This window comes from Tasmannia lanceolata, unplaced genomic scaffold (assembly GCF_043159265.1).
Source record: "Tasmannia lanceolata isolate RefF3 unplaced genomic scaffold, GAP_Taslan_0.1 ptg000002l, whole genome shotgun sequence".
NCBI lineage: Eukaryota > Viridiplantae > Streptophyta > Magnoliopsida > Canellales > Winteraceae > Tasmannia > Tasmannia lanceolata.
The window spans coordinates 34,388,130-34,404,951 of record NW_027518679.1 but is presented as its reverse complement, the minus strand read 5'-3'; the positions used below and the strand labels follow the sequence as shown (position 1 = coordinate 34,404,951).

Genomic DNA, 16,822 nt, shown 5'->3' with positions numbered 1-16,822 from the left:
CAATGGTCAAAATTAGTAATGGGTATAGGCAGTTATATTTATAGTAAGGGGCACTTTGGATTGTGAAGGTTGATTTTATAGTAAGAAAAAGGTAGGCCTTGCTATAAATTGGATCTCTACGTTGAACTTGATGCTATTAGTTTCCTGTAATTGTTAGCTACCTATGGCTGTTGAGAGTTACTCAACTAGGTCAAATGCAATTGCTCTGCTCCAATTCCCTCTACTTACGAATGGTTAATTTTTGTTGATGGCCTTTGTTAGTAGGAGGCCAACTGTCCTATCTGCTTACGAAGAGTTGATCTCTGTCTCTGCTATCCCTGCACCTACTAATCAAATTGGTTCATCATTGAGAAAGCAAAGCGCTTTCTTTTTACTTCTTACCAAGGTTGGTTTCCCTGTTTTTTTTAACATAAAGCGAGTGTGTCCATCCTCAATCTCATTCAACAATTTATAAATGGGATAAGATGCTCGATAAGGCATAAGTTCTAGTAGCATAAGTGCTTCCTCATAGGAACGCCCATGAATCTAATCAATGACTCTTTGTCCTTTGTGAGCAGACATACATATATGTTGAGCTAATATCTGCGGTCATGGAAGCTCAGTTGTGATAGCAAATTGTAGATGTTCTATTTTTTTTTAATATTTAAATCCTTTATTAGGTGGTCCTTTTTAACTCCCATTATTGATATTAAGTTTTGGGAAATGATTTCTGCGCTCCAATGTTTTGATAAACATGCGCTCCAACCTTTGTCGTGTAGTATTTAACGGGTTGTCAGAGGAATATTACGATTCTCAAAAAGCACTTAAGCCCTTAAATACTACACGACAAACAAGTGGAGCGCATGTTTATCAAAACATTGGAGCACTGAAATCATTTCCCTAAGTTTTTGGTGTGGATTATTTGTCAAAATTAGCTTTGATATTTTGAATGAGTTTTAGAACTCATCAGATTCCACTTACTTTCCCCGAGAAAACCCATTTCATCGTGACAAACAGGGTCATAGGAAATGAAGGAAAGTGGCTAAAAATGGTGGATTGCTCGAAACAAATATATATATATATATATATATATATATATATATATATATATATATATTGTTGGGTATATAATATATATATATTGTTGGGTATATAATATAACCCATGTATGTTCTAATATAAGCCAAATAAGATAATGGACCGGTGTAGTGGGCCTATTTGGGCTAGACCCCACTAACCTATTAAAACCCTAGTGTATCTCTATATATAGGGGCTGGAGGCAACAAACTTGGTATTCCAAATTAGATACATTGGGTGTAATGCTTCAAGCAATCTCTTGCTTGACCTAATTCCTCTACCAATCTTGAAGCATTAGCATTACCCCAATTTCGTTTGCTATTATCTTCTTGGAGTTCGAATTGCAGGTTTCTCATGAAGTTGGGGTTTCACAAATCTGCAAAACCGATTTGAGGATCTTTCAGTGAAACCGTGTGTTTAATATCTTATCTCACGTGCTAGGGTTTCTGAACACCGTTTGTGAGATTGCATCCCAATAACTCGTTTCAATTTTGATCCCATAGAGACATGTGTCTGCTTCATTGATCCTATAGAGACATCTCAATTTTGATCCCATAGACACGTCAACTCGTCTGCTTCATTGACGTGGGTTTTTTCATCTAATAGAGACATCTGTTGGAACTTGGAAGAAACATATAAAGAATCACTTCCTTTCTTGGTTGGTGATTAGAAGCCATCTCACTTGTTCAAACAGAACCCACGTTCTCTCTCGCTTGGAAGAATTAAGTTATTCAGCCACCAAATTGGTGACTCTCTCGTGGATATTTTATATTGGTTTTCAATATTAAATTCACTCACGGCAGTTATTTCAAATCCGGGTAGGATCTCACGATTGTGGAGGAGAGCTCTCGACCTTGGGGTTCCAAAGGGATCTTTGATAGCTGGCATCCCTCTCTCGGCTGTGTTTGTGTCGGATACAAAAAGGAAACAATCGTGAACGAATTGTATTCCTTTTTTAGAGAAAATTCTGCAATCACGAATTGGCAGAGGCTTGTCTTGGATTCAGCTTGGATTCAGTTCTTGGAGATCATCTTCGATTCGGTTCTCACGATTCGCAAATCAGGTGCACTCTTTCTAATTTTATTTCCTCTACAAATATACAATGGATAAGAACATTATTCCGTTTGAGATGGTCAAACTTCAATCCTTTGGTGGGTCTGAGTTTAATTCATGGAAGCAAAAGACTCAATTCGGTCTAAAATATATGAATTGTTTTTACACCATTTTGAGTACATTTGCTGAGACGGATGAAGAAGTTGATGAATCTCAATGGCTTAGAGATGAGGATTTCTGCAAAGACTACTTGTTGAATTGTCTTTCAGATCGTCTTACAGAAACCTATAGTAAATATAACACTGCTAAAGCAATATGAGACAACTTAGATGCTCAATTCAAGAAGGAGGAGGAATTGTCCAAGACCCATCTAGTGGAAAAATTCATGGATTTTAAGTTTCAAGAGGACAAGGAAATCACTCATCAAGTCACTGATCTAGAGAATTTGACATCTAAGTTGCATAATGAGAAAATAGTTGTCTGTGATTCGTTTCTTGTGGGTGCAATCATATACAAGTTACCATCTGCATGGCACTCTTTCAAAACCGAGATGTATCGGAAAAAGGTGCAAGTGGGACTGGATGATCTCAAACGATTCATTCGAATCAAAGATGAGAATCGAGCCAGGAATAACTTGGAGATGGTTAGACAGCAACAGTCTGTTTCTAACACGGTAACATATCCCAAGAAATTTCCTCAAAAATTCAAGTCACCTAAAAGTGAACATCCCAAGTTGGAGGCCAAAAAGACTATCTTTCAGAAAAAGAAGGGCAAGTACCACAACTGTGGAAAATGGGGTCACTTTGCTGTAGAGTGTAAACAACCTAAGAAGCCTAAATCTGACACACCACAGAAGGAAGCTCATATGATGGTGGGCAAGGCTGAGCCTAAGAGTTTTGTTGCTATGTTGGGCAACGGTAAGGCCAGTACTCCTTCAGACTGGTGGTTAGATACAAGAGCCACCTGCCATGTTTGCAACTCAAATAAACTACTTACGGATGTTGTTGGCGTGAAAGAGACTTTGAAATACTCAAGAGGGGGGGTGAATTGAATTTAACTCAATATTAGGCCTTTTGAAAATTATCTATAAACCCTAATTGGAATTTTTCTTCACTTAAATAAATATTTGGTTAGTGCAAATATAATTGAAAGAACAAAGTGAAATGCCAAACCAAAACAATAATGGAAATGCAAGAGTGAGAAATTGACACACCGATATATAGTGGTTCGGCCAACGGCCTACTCCACTCTACTCAAGGTCGCACTTGAGGGATTCCACTATAGGAGACCTCCACGATGCCCGGCTCCGAGGCGGTTACAAATCCAAGGGATATTAAACAAGGATGCCCTTACACCTTTACAAAGACTCTCCTTCTCCGCCGAGTTCTAAGCGGTTGCTCTCTAGGGAATTAAAAAGGGAATGCCCTAGCCACCTACACTAGATTTGAAAGAGAATAGCTTGGCTTCTTCTTGAAAGCTTGATGCTCTTTGTAGACCCTTGATTGCTCTTCAAAGATGGTGATTTGCAAGTGAAAGCACTACTATATCCAAACTCAAAAGATTCACAAGTGAAAGGCAAGTTTGGGATGAAAAACAAAAAACTCAAGCTAAAATGGATTGCAAATGTTTTTGATGCTTAAGGATGTTTTTCAAAGATCAAGAGAGAGTGAAAAACTTCTCTACATGTTGTATATATAACCACACCAAAGAATATGACCGTTTGGGGGTGGACATATCAAAAACCAACAATTAATTTGAATCCCAACGGCTATTTTTTAGTCTGTCGCGAGGTTCTCGGAGTTCCGAGAACCATTCTCGGAGTTCCGAGAATTCTCGGAGTTCCGAGAACCATTCTCAGAGTTCCGAGAATTCTCGGAGTTCCGAGAAATATTCTCGGAGTTCCGAGACAACGGCCAGAAGAAATAAAATTTCTACTGGACCATTTCTCGGAGTTCCGAGAAATTGTCTCGGAGTTCCGAGAAAGTGTCAAGATGCTACTGGACCTTTTCTCGGAGTTCCGAGCTCGGAGCTCCGAGAAAAATTCTCGGAGTTCCGAGAAGCCTAAAAATCCGCACTTTTTGATTTTTATTGCAAATTTGATTTTTAGCTTTTGGAACTCAACTCCTATGGTTATTTTGGAATGTTTATGAAGGTCCCAACATGTTGGTCCACCACATAACCATTCACTAATGCATTTTAAGTTCTTAAGTGTTCTTTGAAAAACAAGTTGAAAACACTTTGCCTTGACTTGGAAATCTAAAGAGAAAGGATGTACAATGATACCTATGCAATCTTCAACTTCTCTTTAGTCTTGGTCTTCAATTGATCTTCCATCTTGTGTATGCTTTGCTTGAGAGATGAGGTGAGCTTCACTTAGCTCCTTTGACTCTTGTATGGGATATCTCCAAGCATGACCATGTTGTGTGTTGGTTTCTTCAATGATCAATCCTATCTTAAACACAACACTTCAAAGCAAATTGATTAGTATTCAAAAACACAATCAATTATGTTTAGAATCATCAAAACAAGATAGGAGAGTAGACCCTTGGGCTTACAGACTTTTACAGTGGCTAATGGAGCTGAGGTAGAAGTGACTCACACTGGAACTGCGAACCTGGTCGTTTCTTCAGGTAAAGTACTAACTTTAAAAAATGTTAAAGTAGTTCCTGCTATTCAAAAGAATTTAATTTCTATTAGTCTTTTAGACAATGCTGGCATGTGTTCATCTTTTTTGGGTGGTAGAGTAACTTTAATTGTTAACTCTTATTATTTTGGTTGTGTGTTCTTAATCGATGGTATGAATAGATTGAGTTTAGCAAATGAAACTGTTAGTCAGGTTAGTTTCACTTTGATTGATCCTAAGTTGTTACACACTAGATTGGGACATGTGAACAATAGGAAAATTATCACACTTGCTAAAACTCATAATATACCTTTAGATACATCGATTAGATTTGACAGATGTGAAGTGTGTGCACAAACCAAGATCACTAGAAAACATTTTCGTTCGGTTTCTAGGAGCACACAACTTCTTGAGTTAATACATTCTGACCTCTGTGACTTTAAAAGTTTCACTACTCGAGGTGGTCGGAAGTATTTAATCACTTTTATAGACGATTTTTCTAGATATTGTCATATTTATCTCCTAAAATCGAAAGATGAAGCTTTTGATAAATTTAAAATTTCCAAGAATCGTGTTGAAAATCAATTGAACTTGAAAATTAAGCGATTTAGGAGTGATAGAGGAGGAGAATACACTTTGACAGAGTTCAAGAAATTTTGTGCCTCTCAGGGCATAATACTTGAGACTACTGCTCCTTACTCACCTCAATCTAATGGCATAGCTGAACGTAAGAACAGGACGTTAACTGAAATGTTAAACTCTATGTTATTAACAGCTGGCATGCCTACTAGCTATTGGGGAGAAGCAGCTTTAACTGCAAATCACATCCTGAATAGAGTACCACACTCTAAGTTGACCTCTACTCCTTATGAGTTATGGCATAAACATCCTTGTAGAAATGACACTCTGAAGACTTGGGGTTGTATTGCTTATGTGAGGATACAAGACCCTCGGAGACCTAAGGTAGGACCTAGAACCAACACTTGTGTTTATCTAGGTAGTGCAGAAGATAGTGCTGCTGATTGGTTTGCTGCTGATCGGTTTTTGGATCTATCTACCAATTTGGTTATAGAATCTAGAGATGTAGTATTCTTTGAGAATAAATTTCTCAGAGATCATGGTTTGAACCTACTTGGCGATACTGAGATGGTTACAAAATCACATGTAGAGTTTGAACAAAATATTTCTGACACCTGTCCTACACTGATTTCTAAATCAGAACCTTTAAGAGTTTCTACAAGAGATAGAGTACCCAAGAACTTTGGTGAGGACTTTGTGACCTACCATGTAGAGAATGATCCGTCAACCTATAAGGAAGCGATGAGATCTAGGGACTCTTTGTTGTGGGCAGAAGCCATTGATGATGAAATGAGCTCTCTGTTACAAAATCAAACTTGGCAGCTAGTCAATTTGTCAAAAGGGGCTAAGACTGTGGGCTGTAAGTGGATTTTGAAGAAGAAACTTAATCCTGACGGATCCATAGCTCGGTATAAAGCACGTTTAGTAGCTAAGAGCTATACTCAAGCAAGTGGGATAGACTAATTTGATGTTTACTCACCGGTCTGTCATTTGGCAATGATAAGAATTCTTCTTGCTTTGGCTTCTATTGAGAAGAATGTTGTGCATCAAATGGATGTAAAAACAGCTTTCCTTAATGGAGACCTCACAGAGGAAATCTACATGAACCAACCTGAAGGATTTGTCATGGAAGGTTTCGAGAAAAAAGTTTGTAAGTTACACAAATCTTTGTATGGTCTTAAACAAGACCTAAATTGTGGCATCAAAAATTTGACAAGGTAGTAAAGAGCTTTGGTTTTCAGACCAGTTACTTAGATAAATGCCTTTACTTTCGTTCTATGTCGAATAAGGTTGCGATTATTTGCTTGTATGTAGACGATATGTTGATTCTTGGTTCCGATCTCTCTGTAGTGAGTGACGTGAAATCCACTTTGGCTAAAGAATTCTACATGAAAGATCTTGGTGTGGTTGACACCATTCTTGGTATGAAAGTAAGTTTTGACAGGCAAGGGATTACTCTTAGTCAAGCCCATTATATTGAAAAACTACTTTCTACATGGGGATACAATTAGTGTAAACCGATTGAGACACCATTTGATTATACCAAGAAGTTGATCTCTAATGAAGGAGACAGTGTGAATCAGTTAGATTATTCTAAACTGATTGGTAGTCTCATGTATCCTATGACTTGCACTAGGCCAGACATAGCCTTTACAGTTGGCATGCTGAGTCGTTTCACTAGTAATTCTGGCCATGAGCACTGGAATGCCCTTATGAGGCTTATGAGATATCTTAAGGGTACTCAAGGATATGCTCTATGTTATGATGGCCATCCTCCTATCCTGGAAGGATATTCTGACGCATCATGGGGCTCAGAATTAGGAGACAGTAAATCTACCAGTGGTTATGTATTTACACTGGGTGGAGCCGCTGTTGCATGGAAGTCAAAGAGACAGACTTGTATTGCTCTGTCATCTATGGAATCGAAACTTTATGCTTTAGCTTCTACAGGAGACGAAGCAGAGTGGATAAGTGATCTGATCCTGGACATTCCATTGACCCATTTAAAGATTAACTCTTTAAGTTTGTTCTGTGATAATCAAGCTACAATTACAGTTGTGAAAAACTCACTCTTTAATGGTAAGAGGAGACATGTCAGGCTGAAACATGCCACGCTGAATTATCTTATAGAACGAGGTATTATCACTTTGGTTGATGTGAGATCGAAGGATAATATGGCCGATGCTCTTACGAAGGAACTGAATAAAGATCGAATATTCAAAACTGTGGGGGAGATGGGGTTAAAGACTGTGTAGACGTGTCTTAACCTACATTCATATTATTTTAAATTTTTTGAATCTCCCTATCTTGGCCAAGATAAGCACTTGATATGTTTCAATGATGTTTACAGTTGTCTTTATGTCATTCCACATTTGATGACATGTCCTTCTTGGGAAAGGTTGTTTCATTCCAAACTTGATGATACAGCTTAACTCAATTTGGATATGATGCCTGTAACATTCCAAATGGAAACATGGAATGGTTCTTTGTAAAGAAACTGTTTAGGTCTTGTTCTTGATTGAAACTTGACATTGATACTTATTGATATTGATATTTATTTTTTCAGCCATTATGAAATTGTACTAAGTTCTTCTGTAGAACTAGATACTTTTAGTAAAATACAAAAATGATTGGATTCATTTTTAATGAAATTCATATTTGGTAATTTACAGGAATTGACGAAAATTGAGGAGATTGCCTCAATTTGGATCTTGATGAGGATGACTTACTTGATGAGTGAATCCTTATAGAGCAGTGAGAACTATTATTTTCTTTTCAGTTGATTAAATAGTTCACCTACATGTGAAACTGCTTATGTTTGAGTTTAGATTATTTCTAAAACTCTTGGTTATTCTTTAAAGTATTTTTGTTTTCAGTTGGATTACAGATCTTTATTGATATGGTGATATGGATGATTCAATAATTTTGTTTGGACATCACATTAACTATCTATTGGATTGTGCTATATGTAGAACATAGGAAGAGATTGTTGGGTATATAATATAACCCATGTATGTTCTAATACAAACCCAATAAGATAATGGACTGGTGTAGTGGGCCTATTTGGGCTAGAGCCCATTAACCTATTAAAACCCTAGTGTATCTCTATATCTAGGGGCTGGAGGCAACAAACTTGGTATTTCAAATTAGATACCTTGGGTGTAATGCTTCAAGCAATCTCTTGCTTGACCTAATTCCTCTAACATACATATATATATATATATAGATGGGAAAAGAGTAGGTACTCCTTGGAGTAGATAACTTATCTACTCCCTAGCTTAAAATAACAGTTGGGACCACATTGTTTGGGTGATCCAAAGCATTCATTTGATGGCCCCTCACATAGATAGGGTGTGCCCAAAAAATCGGCTTGATAAGATCATACTAACCCTATGAACTGTGGAGTTAAAAATGGACGTGTATAAACCTACAGAAATCTGCCCTTCCATAGATAGGGTGTGTACCAAAAATCAGCCCTATAGGATCATCCTGCCATTTATGAAGAAAAAAAATGCGCAGAAACATGGACACACAGTGTCTGTCCATTGCCCCCTCCACCTTTGATTGGGTTAGGATGATCCTATTGATCTGATTTTTGGTAAACACCTTATCCATGGAAGGGCCTTCCAAATGACTGATTTGGATGCCCCCAAAAATGAGGGGCTACATGTGTTTTTGAGCTAGAGCTCAGATAAGCTTATCTGAGCTCGAGCTCAGGAACACTTTCCTCTATATACAAAGCATTCATTTTAAAGGCTCTTACATAGATATGGTGTGTACCAAAAATTAGGTCCATATGATCATCCTAACCCATCCCAAAGTGGAAGGAAAAATGGAACAGATGATATTTCTCTACGAATCTGCCCATTTTACCCTCCACAAATGGAAGGGTTAGGATGATCCTAACCACCTGATTTTTTGTGGACAGCCTATCTATATAAAGGCCTTTCAAATGAATGCTTTGGATCACCCCAAAATGTGGGTCTGCATTATTTTTTAGCTCGAGCTCAGATAAGCTTCTCTAAGCTCGAGCTCACCTCAAAATGTGGGTACACACCCCATCCATGATGGGGCCTTCCAAATGAATGCTTAGGATCACCCCAAAATGAGGGCCCCTATGGTTTATGAGCTCTACTCAGATAAGCTTATCTGAGCAGCGGCTCAAAAACCATTTCCTGTGTGTGTGTGTGTGTGTGTGTGTGTGTGTGTGAGAGAGAGAGAGAGAGAGAGAGAAATAGTTCCTGTGCTCGAGCACAGATAAGCTTATATGTGCTCGAGTGCAGGAAACATGGTGGGCCCACATTTTTTTGGATGATCCTAAGCATTCATTTGAAAGGCTCCCATCATGGATGGGGTGTGTACCAAAAATAAGCCCCATTGGATCATCCTAACCCTTCCTTTTGTGGGGTCAAAAAATGGGCAAGACAAACAGTATATGTCCATTTCCCCCCACAAATGGACACCCTGAGATGATCCAATGGAGCTGATTTTTGGTACACACCCCATTCATGATGGGGCCTTTCAAATGAATGCTTAGGATCACCAAAAACTGTGGTTCCACCCTTGTTTCCTGCACTCGAACACAGGAATTGCTCTCTCTCTCTCTCTCTTTCTCTCTCTCTCTCTCTCTCTCTCTCTCTCTATATATATATATATATATATATATATATGAGAGAGAAACGTTGGTGCGCTCAAGTTGTTATAACGTCTCCCATTGGTTCATGTATGTGGGACCCAAACATTTAAACCAATGGGAGGCGTTATAACAACTTGAGAGCACCATTTTTTTGGTGCACTCAAGTGCACCAACACTTTGCTGATATATATATATATATATATATATATATATATATATATATATATATATATATATAGAGAGAGAGAGAGAGAGAGAGGAAAAGGAGTGTGCGGTCGAGCGCACCTAAGCTTAGGTGCGGTCGAGGGCCCAAACACATGGGTCCCACATTTTTTGTGCTGATCAAAACCATTCATTTGCAAGGCCCCATCATAGATAGGGTGTGTACAAAAAATCAGGTCCATTAGATCATCCTAACCCCTCCAAAAATGGAGGGAAAAAATAGACAGATTTGTGGCAAACGATGTCTGTCCATTTTTACCTCCACAAATGGATGGGTTAGGATGATACTATGGAGCTGATTTTTTGTACATACCCCATCTATGTAAGGGTCTTTCAAATGAATGATTTAGATCATCCTAATAAAGTGGGCCCACATGAGTTTGGGGCCCTCGACCGCAACTAAGCTTGGTGCGGTCGACCGCACAATATATATATATATATATATATATATATATATATATATATATATATATATATATATATATAGGAAAGTGTTGGTGAGCTTAAGCGCCCCAATCACATGGGTCCCACATTTTCTGTGGTGATCCAAACCATTCATTTGCAAGACCCTATCATAGATAGGGTATGTACCAAAAATCAGCTCCATAGGATCATCCTAACCCCTCCATTTGTGGAGGACAAAAATGGGCAGATTTGTGGACAAATAATGTCTGTCCATTTTGACCTCCATAAATGGATGGGTTAGGATGATCCTATGGAGCTGATTTTTGGTACACACCCCATCTATGTAAGGGCCTTTCAAATGAATGCTTTGGATCATCCTAACAAAGTAGGCCCCAATGTGATTGGGCGCTTAAGCTCACCATAAGTTTGGTGAGCTTAAGCTCATCAACACTTTCCTCATATATATATATATATATATATATATATATATATATATATATATATATATATATAGAGAGAGAGAGAGAGAGAGAGAGAACATTTCCTACACACTTGTGTAGATAAGTTACCTACACACTAGCTTAAAATACAGTGGGGTCCCACATTGTTTGGGTGATCCAAACCATTCATTTGAATAGTCCTCACAGAGATAGGGTGTCCACAAAAAATCAGATCCATAGGATCATCCCAACCCTACGATTTGTGGAGGTAAAATGGACGTGTATAAACCTTCACAAATTAGTCCATTTTTTGCCTCCATAGTTTGAATGGTTGGAATGATCCTATGGATCTGGTTTTTTGTGGACACCCAATCTCTGTGAGGACCATTCAAATGAATGGTTTGGATCACCCAAACAATGTGGGCCCCCACTGTATTTTAAGCTAATGTGTAGGTAACTTACCTACACAAGTGTGTAGGAAATGTTTTCTCATACATATATATATATATATATGGGGAGATGATTTTTCACCCCCTGTAGGATTATGCGCCCACCTTTTCACGTGAATTGTTGTAGACTATAACGCTTTTTGACATCAAATCGGGGCGCATGGTCCTACAGGGGCTGAAAAAATCATCGCCATATATATATATATATATATATATATATATATATAGAGAGAGAGAGAGAGAGAGAAAACGGTTCCTACACATATGTGTAAAGAGTTCTCTACACACTAGCTTAAAATACAGTGGGGCCCACATTGTTTGGGTGATCCAAGCCATCCATTTTAAAGGCCCTCACATAGATAGGGTGTCTACAAAAAATCAGATCCATAGGATCATCCCAACCCTACGATTTGTGGAGGTAAAATTGATGTCTTTAAACCTTCACAAATTAGTCCATTTTTTGCCTCCATAGTTCGAATGGTTAGGATGATCCTATGGATCTGATTTTTTGTGGACACCCTATCTAGGGGTGGACATGGTTCCAGTTTTAACCGAAGAACCGAACCGAACCGGCTGCTTCGGTTCGGTTCGGTTCGGTTCTGTGAAATGATGGTTCGGTTCTGGTTCCCAGAACTGGGAACCGATGGATTTCGGTTCGGTTCTGGGTCTGGGGACCGGGAACCGAGAACCGAACCGAACCGGCACTTCATTATATCATTTTGTAATATTAACAAAAAGGGGGGTGTTGATATCATTTTTTAGGCTAAGAATTTGTTAATTCTTTAACAAAAAAGGGGGTTGTTGATATCAATTTTGAGGCTAATATCATTCAAAAGAAATTAAGTTAGACAAAAGAAAACCCTAGATTTATTTTTTTGCAAAACCCATCCCTTTCCTGTTTCGACTTTCTGCTGCGCCTCCACCCACCTCCGTCCGTCCGTCCGACCGGCGTGGTGAAGACGAAAAAGAAGAAGAAGAAGAAGAAGAGGAAGGTATGTGTCGATTTCTTCATTTTTCTTTCTTCTTGGTGTAATTTTTATTTATAAGCTATTTATCTGAGACATTAATAAGCTATTTCTAATATAAGGAGAGTGTGGTTTATCACCTCCGTTACCCTTTTCCCTTTGCCCTCTTGCACCGATTATTGCTTATTCTAGATTCTACTTTTAAGGTTTTGTAATGCAATGCTTGGACACTGTTAGTCACGTGGTGTTGACAAGGCTTTCATCCCCAAGAGTCATGGTCTGTGGTTTATTTTTGTGTTTTAATCATAGTCAACATGACCCATCTTGAAGATTCAGAGGCTTTTTTTATTGAAGAATCATGCCCTAAGGTGTATGATTCTCTTTTGCCTTGTTTCAGTACATCAATAAATATATGTCTTGGGTTGGGATCGTGCATATACCATTATATAGGTTTATCAGACACATCTTCCAGGAAGGTGGTTTATAGGGAAAAACCAAGAAAAAAAGAAAAAAATAGATGTTGATAACCGATTGAAACCCTATTTGTTTTCTTTGAATTTTGAGAACCGATTGATGATACTACCTTTAATTTTTGTTTTGATTTTGAGAACTGATTGAAATCCCCCTTTTTTTCTTTGATTTTTAAAACATTGAAGCCCTTTTATTTCTTAGGCCCTGTTCGTGTCAGATTTTTGCAGCCGTTTGTGGACCACAAAGGCATAAACCGATTAATGGACTCCAAATTAAACGTAATTTGGAGTCCAATAATCAGTTTTGGGGCAACACTCAGTTGCAAAAATCTGAAACAAACAGGGCCTTTTGGAATATGAGACATCTCTATTTTCATCAATCTGAAACAAATAGGGCCTTTTGCAAACCCTTTTGCATCTAATCTAAAAGGGTTTTGTGTTGAGGTCACACCATTATTAATCCTAGTTTAGGGTTTTATAAGTGATGCTTGCAGAAAAAAATGTGCACATATTAGTAAATTGATCATACACCGACTGTCTAGCATTGTATATACTATGTAGTACCCATGTATGGGATATTAATTTTTTTATTGTTTTTATTTCTTATTAGATGTCAAGTATGGGAGACACCTACAATCCTAATGCCGAAGTTGGTGGAGGTTCAAATCCTACTGAGGAAGTCAGCTCTCAATCTACAAAGGTATGCCCCACTAAAAAAAAGGCTATTATATCTGAGGTGTGGGTGCACTTTACTAAAGTCCTGAATACGGAAGAGGGGAAACCTGAAAAGGCAATATGTAATTATTGCAAAAGTGCTTATACATATAGTAGTAGTTATGGGACTAGTACATTATGAAAGCATTTTAGAAATTGTCCTAAGTATCCCAATTTTCAAGACAAGAGGCAAAAGCTTCTTTCCTCATATCAATCAGTGTCACAAGAGGGAGGAGATAGTAGTCTTGTTGCATGGAAATTCGATCAAGAATTGTGTAGAGAGGCACTCACTAGGATGATCATAATTGATGAATTACCTTTTAGGTTTGTGGAACGAGAGGGTTTTCGGTATTTTTGTAGTGTCATGCAACCTAGATTTAAGTTAGTTGGCCGTCAAACAGTGGCTAGAGATTGTTTGGCATTGTATGCCAGTGAGAAAAAAAATGAAGGACTTGTTGCATAAAACAAACCAAAGAGTTTCCCTGACAACAGATGCATGGACTTCTTTACAAAATCTTTCCTATATGTGCCTTACAGCCCATTTCATTGATCATGATTGGAAATTGCATAAGAGAATAATAAACTTTTGTATCATTTCTAGTCATAAGGGTGAGGCAATAGGACAAGCTGTCGAGTCATGCATGATACAATGGGGTATAGAAAATGTGTGCACAATTACAGTAGATAATGCAAGTTCAAACGATACAGCTGTTGGATATTTGAAGAAAAAAATTTCTAATAGAAATGGTTTCATTTTAGATGGTGAGTTCTTTCACATGAGATGTTGTGCACACATATTAAATTTGATTGTCAAAGATGGGATAAATGAGGTCATCGAATCGATTTCTCGAATTCGTGGGGCAGTAAGGTACATTAGGAGTTCTCCATCTAGATTGGGAAGATTCAAGTCTTGTGTGGAGAAAGAGAGAATCACATGTAAGAGTTCTCTTTGCCTAGATGTCCCAACTAGATGGAACTCTACTTATCTTATGTTGGAAACTGCATTGAAATTTAGAAAAGCTTTTGAAAGGCTTGAAGATGAAGATGTACTTTTTGTGACAGAGTTGAAAGATGGGTCTCCTACTTTTGAAGATTGGGATAATGCTCGAGTGTTGACTCATTTTTTGAAAACTTTCTACGAGGCTACTCTACGATTATCTGGATCTTTGCATGTTACATCTAACTCATACTTTCATGAAGTTTTTAAAATTGAACGTCAGTTGTATGAGTTGTTGAAAAGTGAAGATGTTTTTTTGAGCAATATGGCTTTCAAAATGAAGGAAAAATTTGATAAGTATTGGGGAAACATTGATAAAGTAAACATGATGTTATTGCTTGCTGTGGTGTTGGATCCTCGATTTAAATTGAAGTATGTTAAATTTTGTTATTCTAAACTTTATACTTCGGATAAGGTTAGTGCACTCACTAATAGAGTAGGTGGAGCATTACATCGTCTCTTTGTGCATTACAAATCTATTTCCTCACCGCCCACTACTAGTACAGTTCAGAATATAAATGACATGGAGGTTGTTGAATCGGAGTTTGTTGACTCAGAGTTTGTTGCATTCTTAAAAGAAAAGGAGAGTGAGGATGCTAAGTCTGAGGTGGATAGATACTTAGAGGAAGGATGTGAAACTCAAGACCCAAAATTTGAAATATTGAATTGGTGGAAAGTGAATAGTTCTAGATACAAAATTCTTTCCCAAATAGCAAGAGATGTTCTAGCTATTCCCGTATCCACTGTTGCCTCAGAGTCTGCTTTCAGCACCGGAGGTCGTATTCTTGATCAGTTTCGCAGTTCTCTAACCCCTAAGTTAGTGGAGTGCTTGATTTGTGGACAGGATTGGTTACGGGCTTCGCCACTCCCTATTGAAATAGAAGAACAGCTAGATGAACTTGAAGAATTTGAATTAGGTAACATTTTTTTTTAATGTTAACTCAATTATTATGTTATAATTAATTGTAGGAAGCTCACAAAAATTTTCATTTTCATCAAAATTTGATTTATATTATACCTTTGCAGTTGATAGTACGGAATTTTCTTTGGATTGACCTTGAAAGTCGAAATGCCACTTCACTCATGTTTTTTATGGTAAATGGCTTCAACATAACTAAATTTAAATAATTTTATTGCTTCAGAAAGTTTATCTTGCAATATTTAATTTATTATTCAGATACTAATATACTAAATTTATGTTATTTTTTTCAGAATATCTATGGATCAGAGGAAAAAATGATGCAAAGAAGTGCGAGCTTGGACATTGGAGGATTGGATGGAATTTCTTTTTATTTTTCCCTCTTTTCGATTTGGATCATTTGCATGTTATATCTTTTTGTGGTTTCAAGTTTCAACTTTGAAGTTTGAAGTTTGATGGCTTAGGATGCTTAGACTTTAGATGCTATGTTGGGTTGTGACTATATCTTGAGTCTTGACTACTCTTTTAGGTGGAGAAGAGGTGGTGGTGTTGTATCTTGTTTTATTTTTGGGTCTTAAGTGGTTTGGAAATTGGATGGTTTGGATTTTGTTGTACTTCTCACAGGTTTGTATTTGTATGGTTGGTCTCTTGAATTCTAACAGGTTTGTATTTGTATAAAGGTGGCCTTTGGTTGGTCATTGACTCTTTTACATGGTTGGTTTCTATTCTTTAACAGGTTTGTACATTAATCAAACCTGAAGGTGGTTTAGATATACATGGCTTATCTCTTGAATTCTAATAGGTTTGTATTTGTATAAATGTGGCATTTGACATGGTTGGTCTCTTTTAACCTTTTTAACCTTTCAATGACATGGTCTCTTTCAATATGTCTAAGTGTTTAGTATGAGCCATGAGGATGTATTTCAGGTTAATTTGGTTTCAATATGTCTAACTAAACAACACGGATTTTGTTCCTTTGGTTTTGGGGGCCGTTTCAAATGATGCCGCACACACTTATTCTGATAATGGCACTTCCGACACTATTAAATTGCAGATAAATTATATGGTGGACGTCCGTGCAGGCACATGCAGCCCCAAAAACAATTGGGCCCCATTTTTAGGTGATCCAAACCATTCATTTGTTAGGCCATGATGTAGATAGGGTGTGCCCAAAAAATCTTCTCCACAGGATGTTCCTAGCCCTTCGATCTGTGGGGTTTTAAAATTGACGGAAGAGTATAAAAACCTGCACGGATCAATGGTTACTATCATCCTACGGGGGGCACATATAAAC

General features: G+C 37.7%; 1 protein-coding gene across 1 annotated transcript; it reads left to right on the top strand.

Moving 5' to 3' along the window:
* Positions 1-247: 247 nt before the first annotated feature.
* On the top strand, positions 248-15,664 carry LOC143891020 (zinc finger BED domain-containing protein RICESLEEPER 2-like). Its single transcript, XM_077395679.1, has 4 exons — positions 248-385; positions 13,509-13,598; positions 14,221-15,526; positions 15,636-15,664. Exons 1-4 carry the CDS (start codon positions 248-250, stop codon positions 15,662-15,664), a joined length of 1,563 nt encoding a protein of 520 aa, XP_077251794.1.
* The last annotated feature ends 1,158 nt before the right edge of the window (positions 15,665-16,822 follow it).

Coding starts and splice junctions, on each gene's coding strand:
- LOC143891020 (XM_077395679.1), top strand. CDS start 248: ATGGCCTTTGTTAGTAGGAGGCCAACTGTCCTATCTGCTTACGAAGAG. Junction 386..13,508: donor TCTTTTTACTTCTTACCAAG/GTTGGTTTCCCT, acceptor ATTTCTTATTAG/ATGTCAAGTATGGGAGACAC. Junction 13,599..14,220: donor TCAGCTCTCAATCTACAAAG/GTATGCCCCACT, acceptor TCTAGTCATAAG/GGTGAGGCAATAGGACAAGC.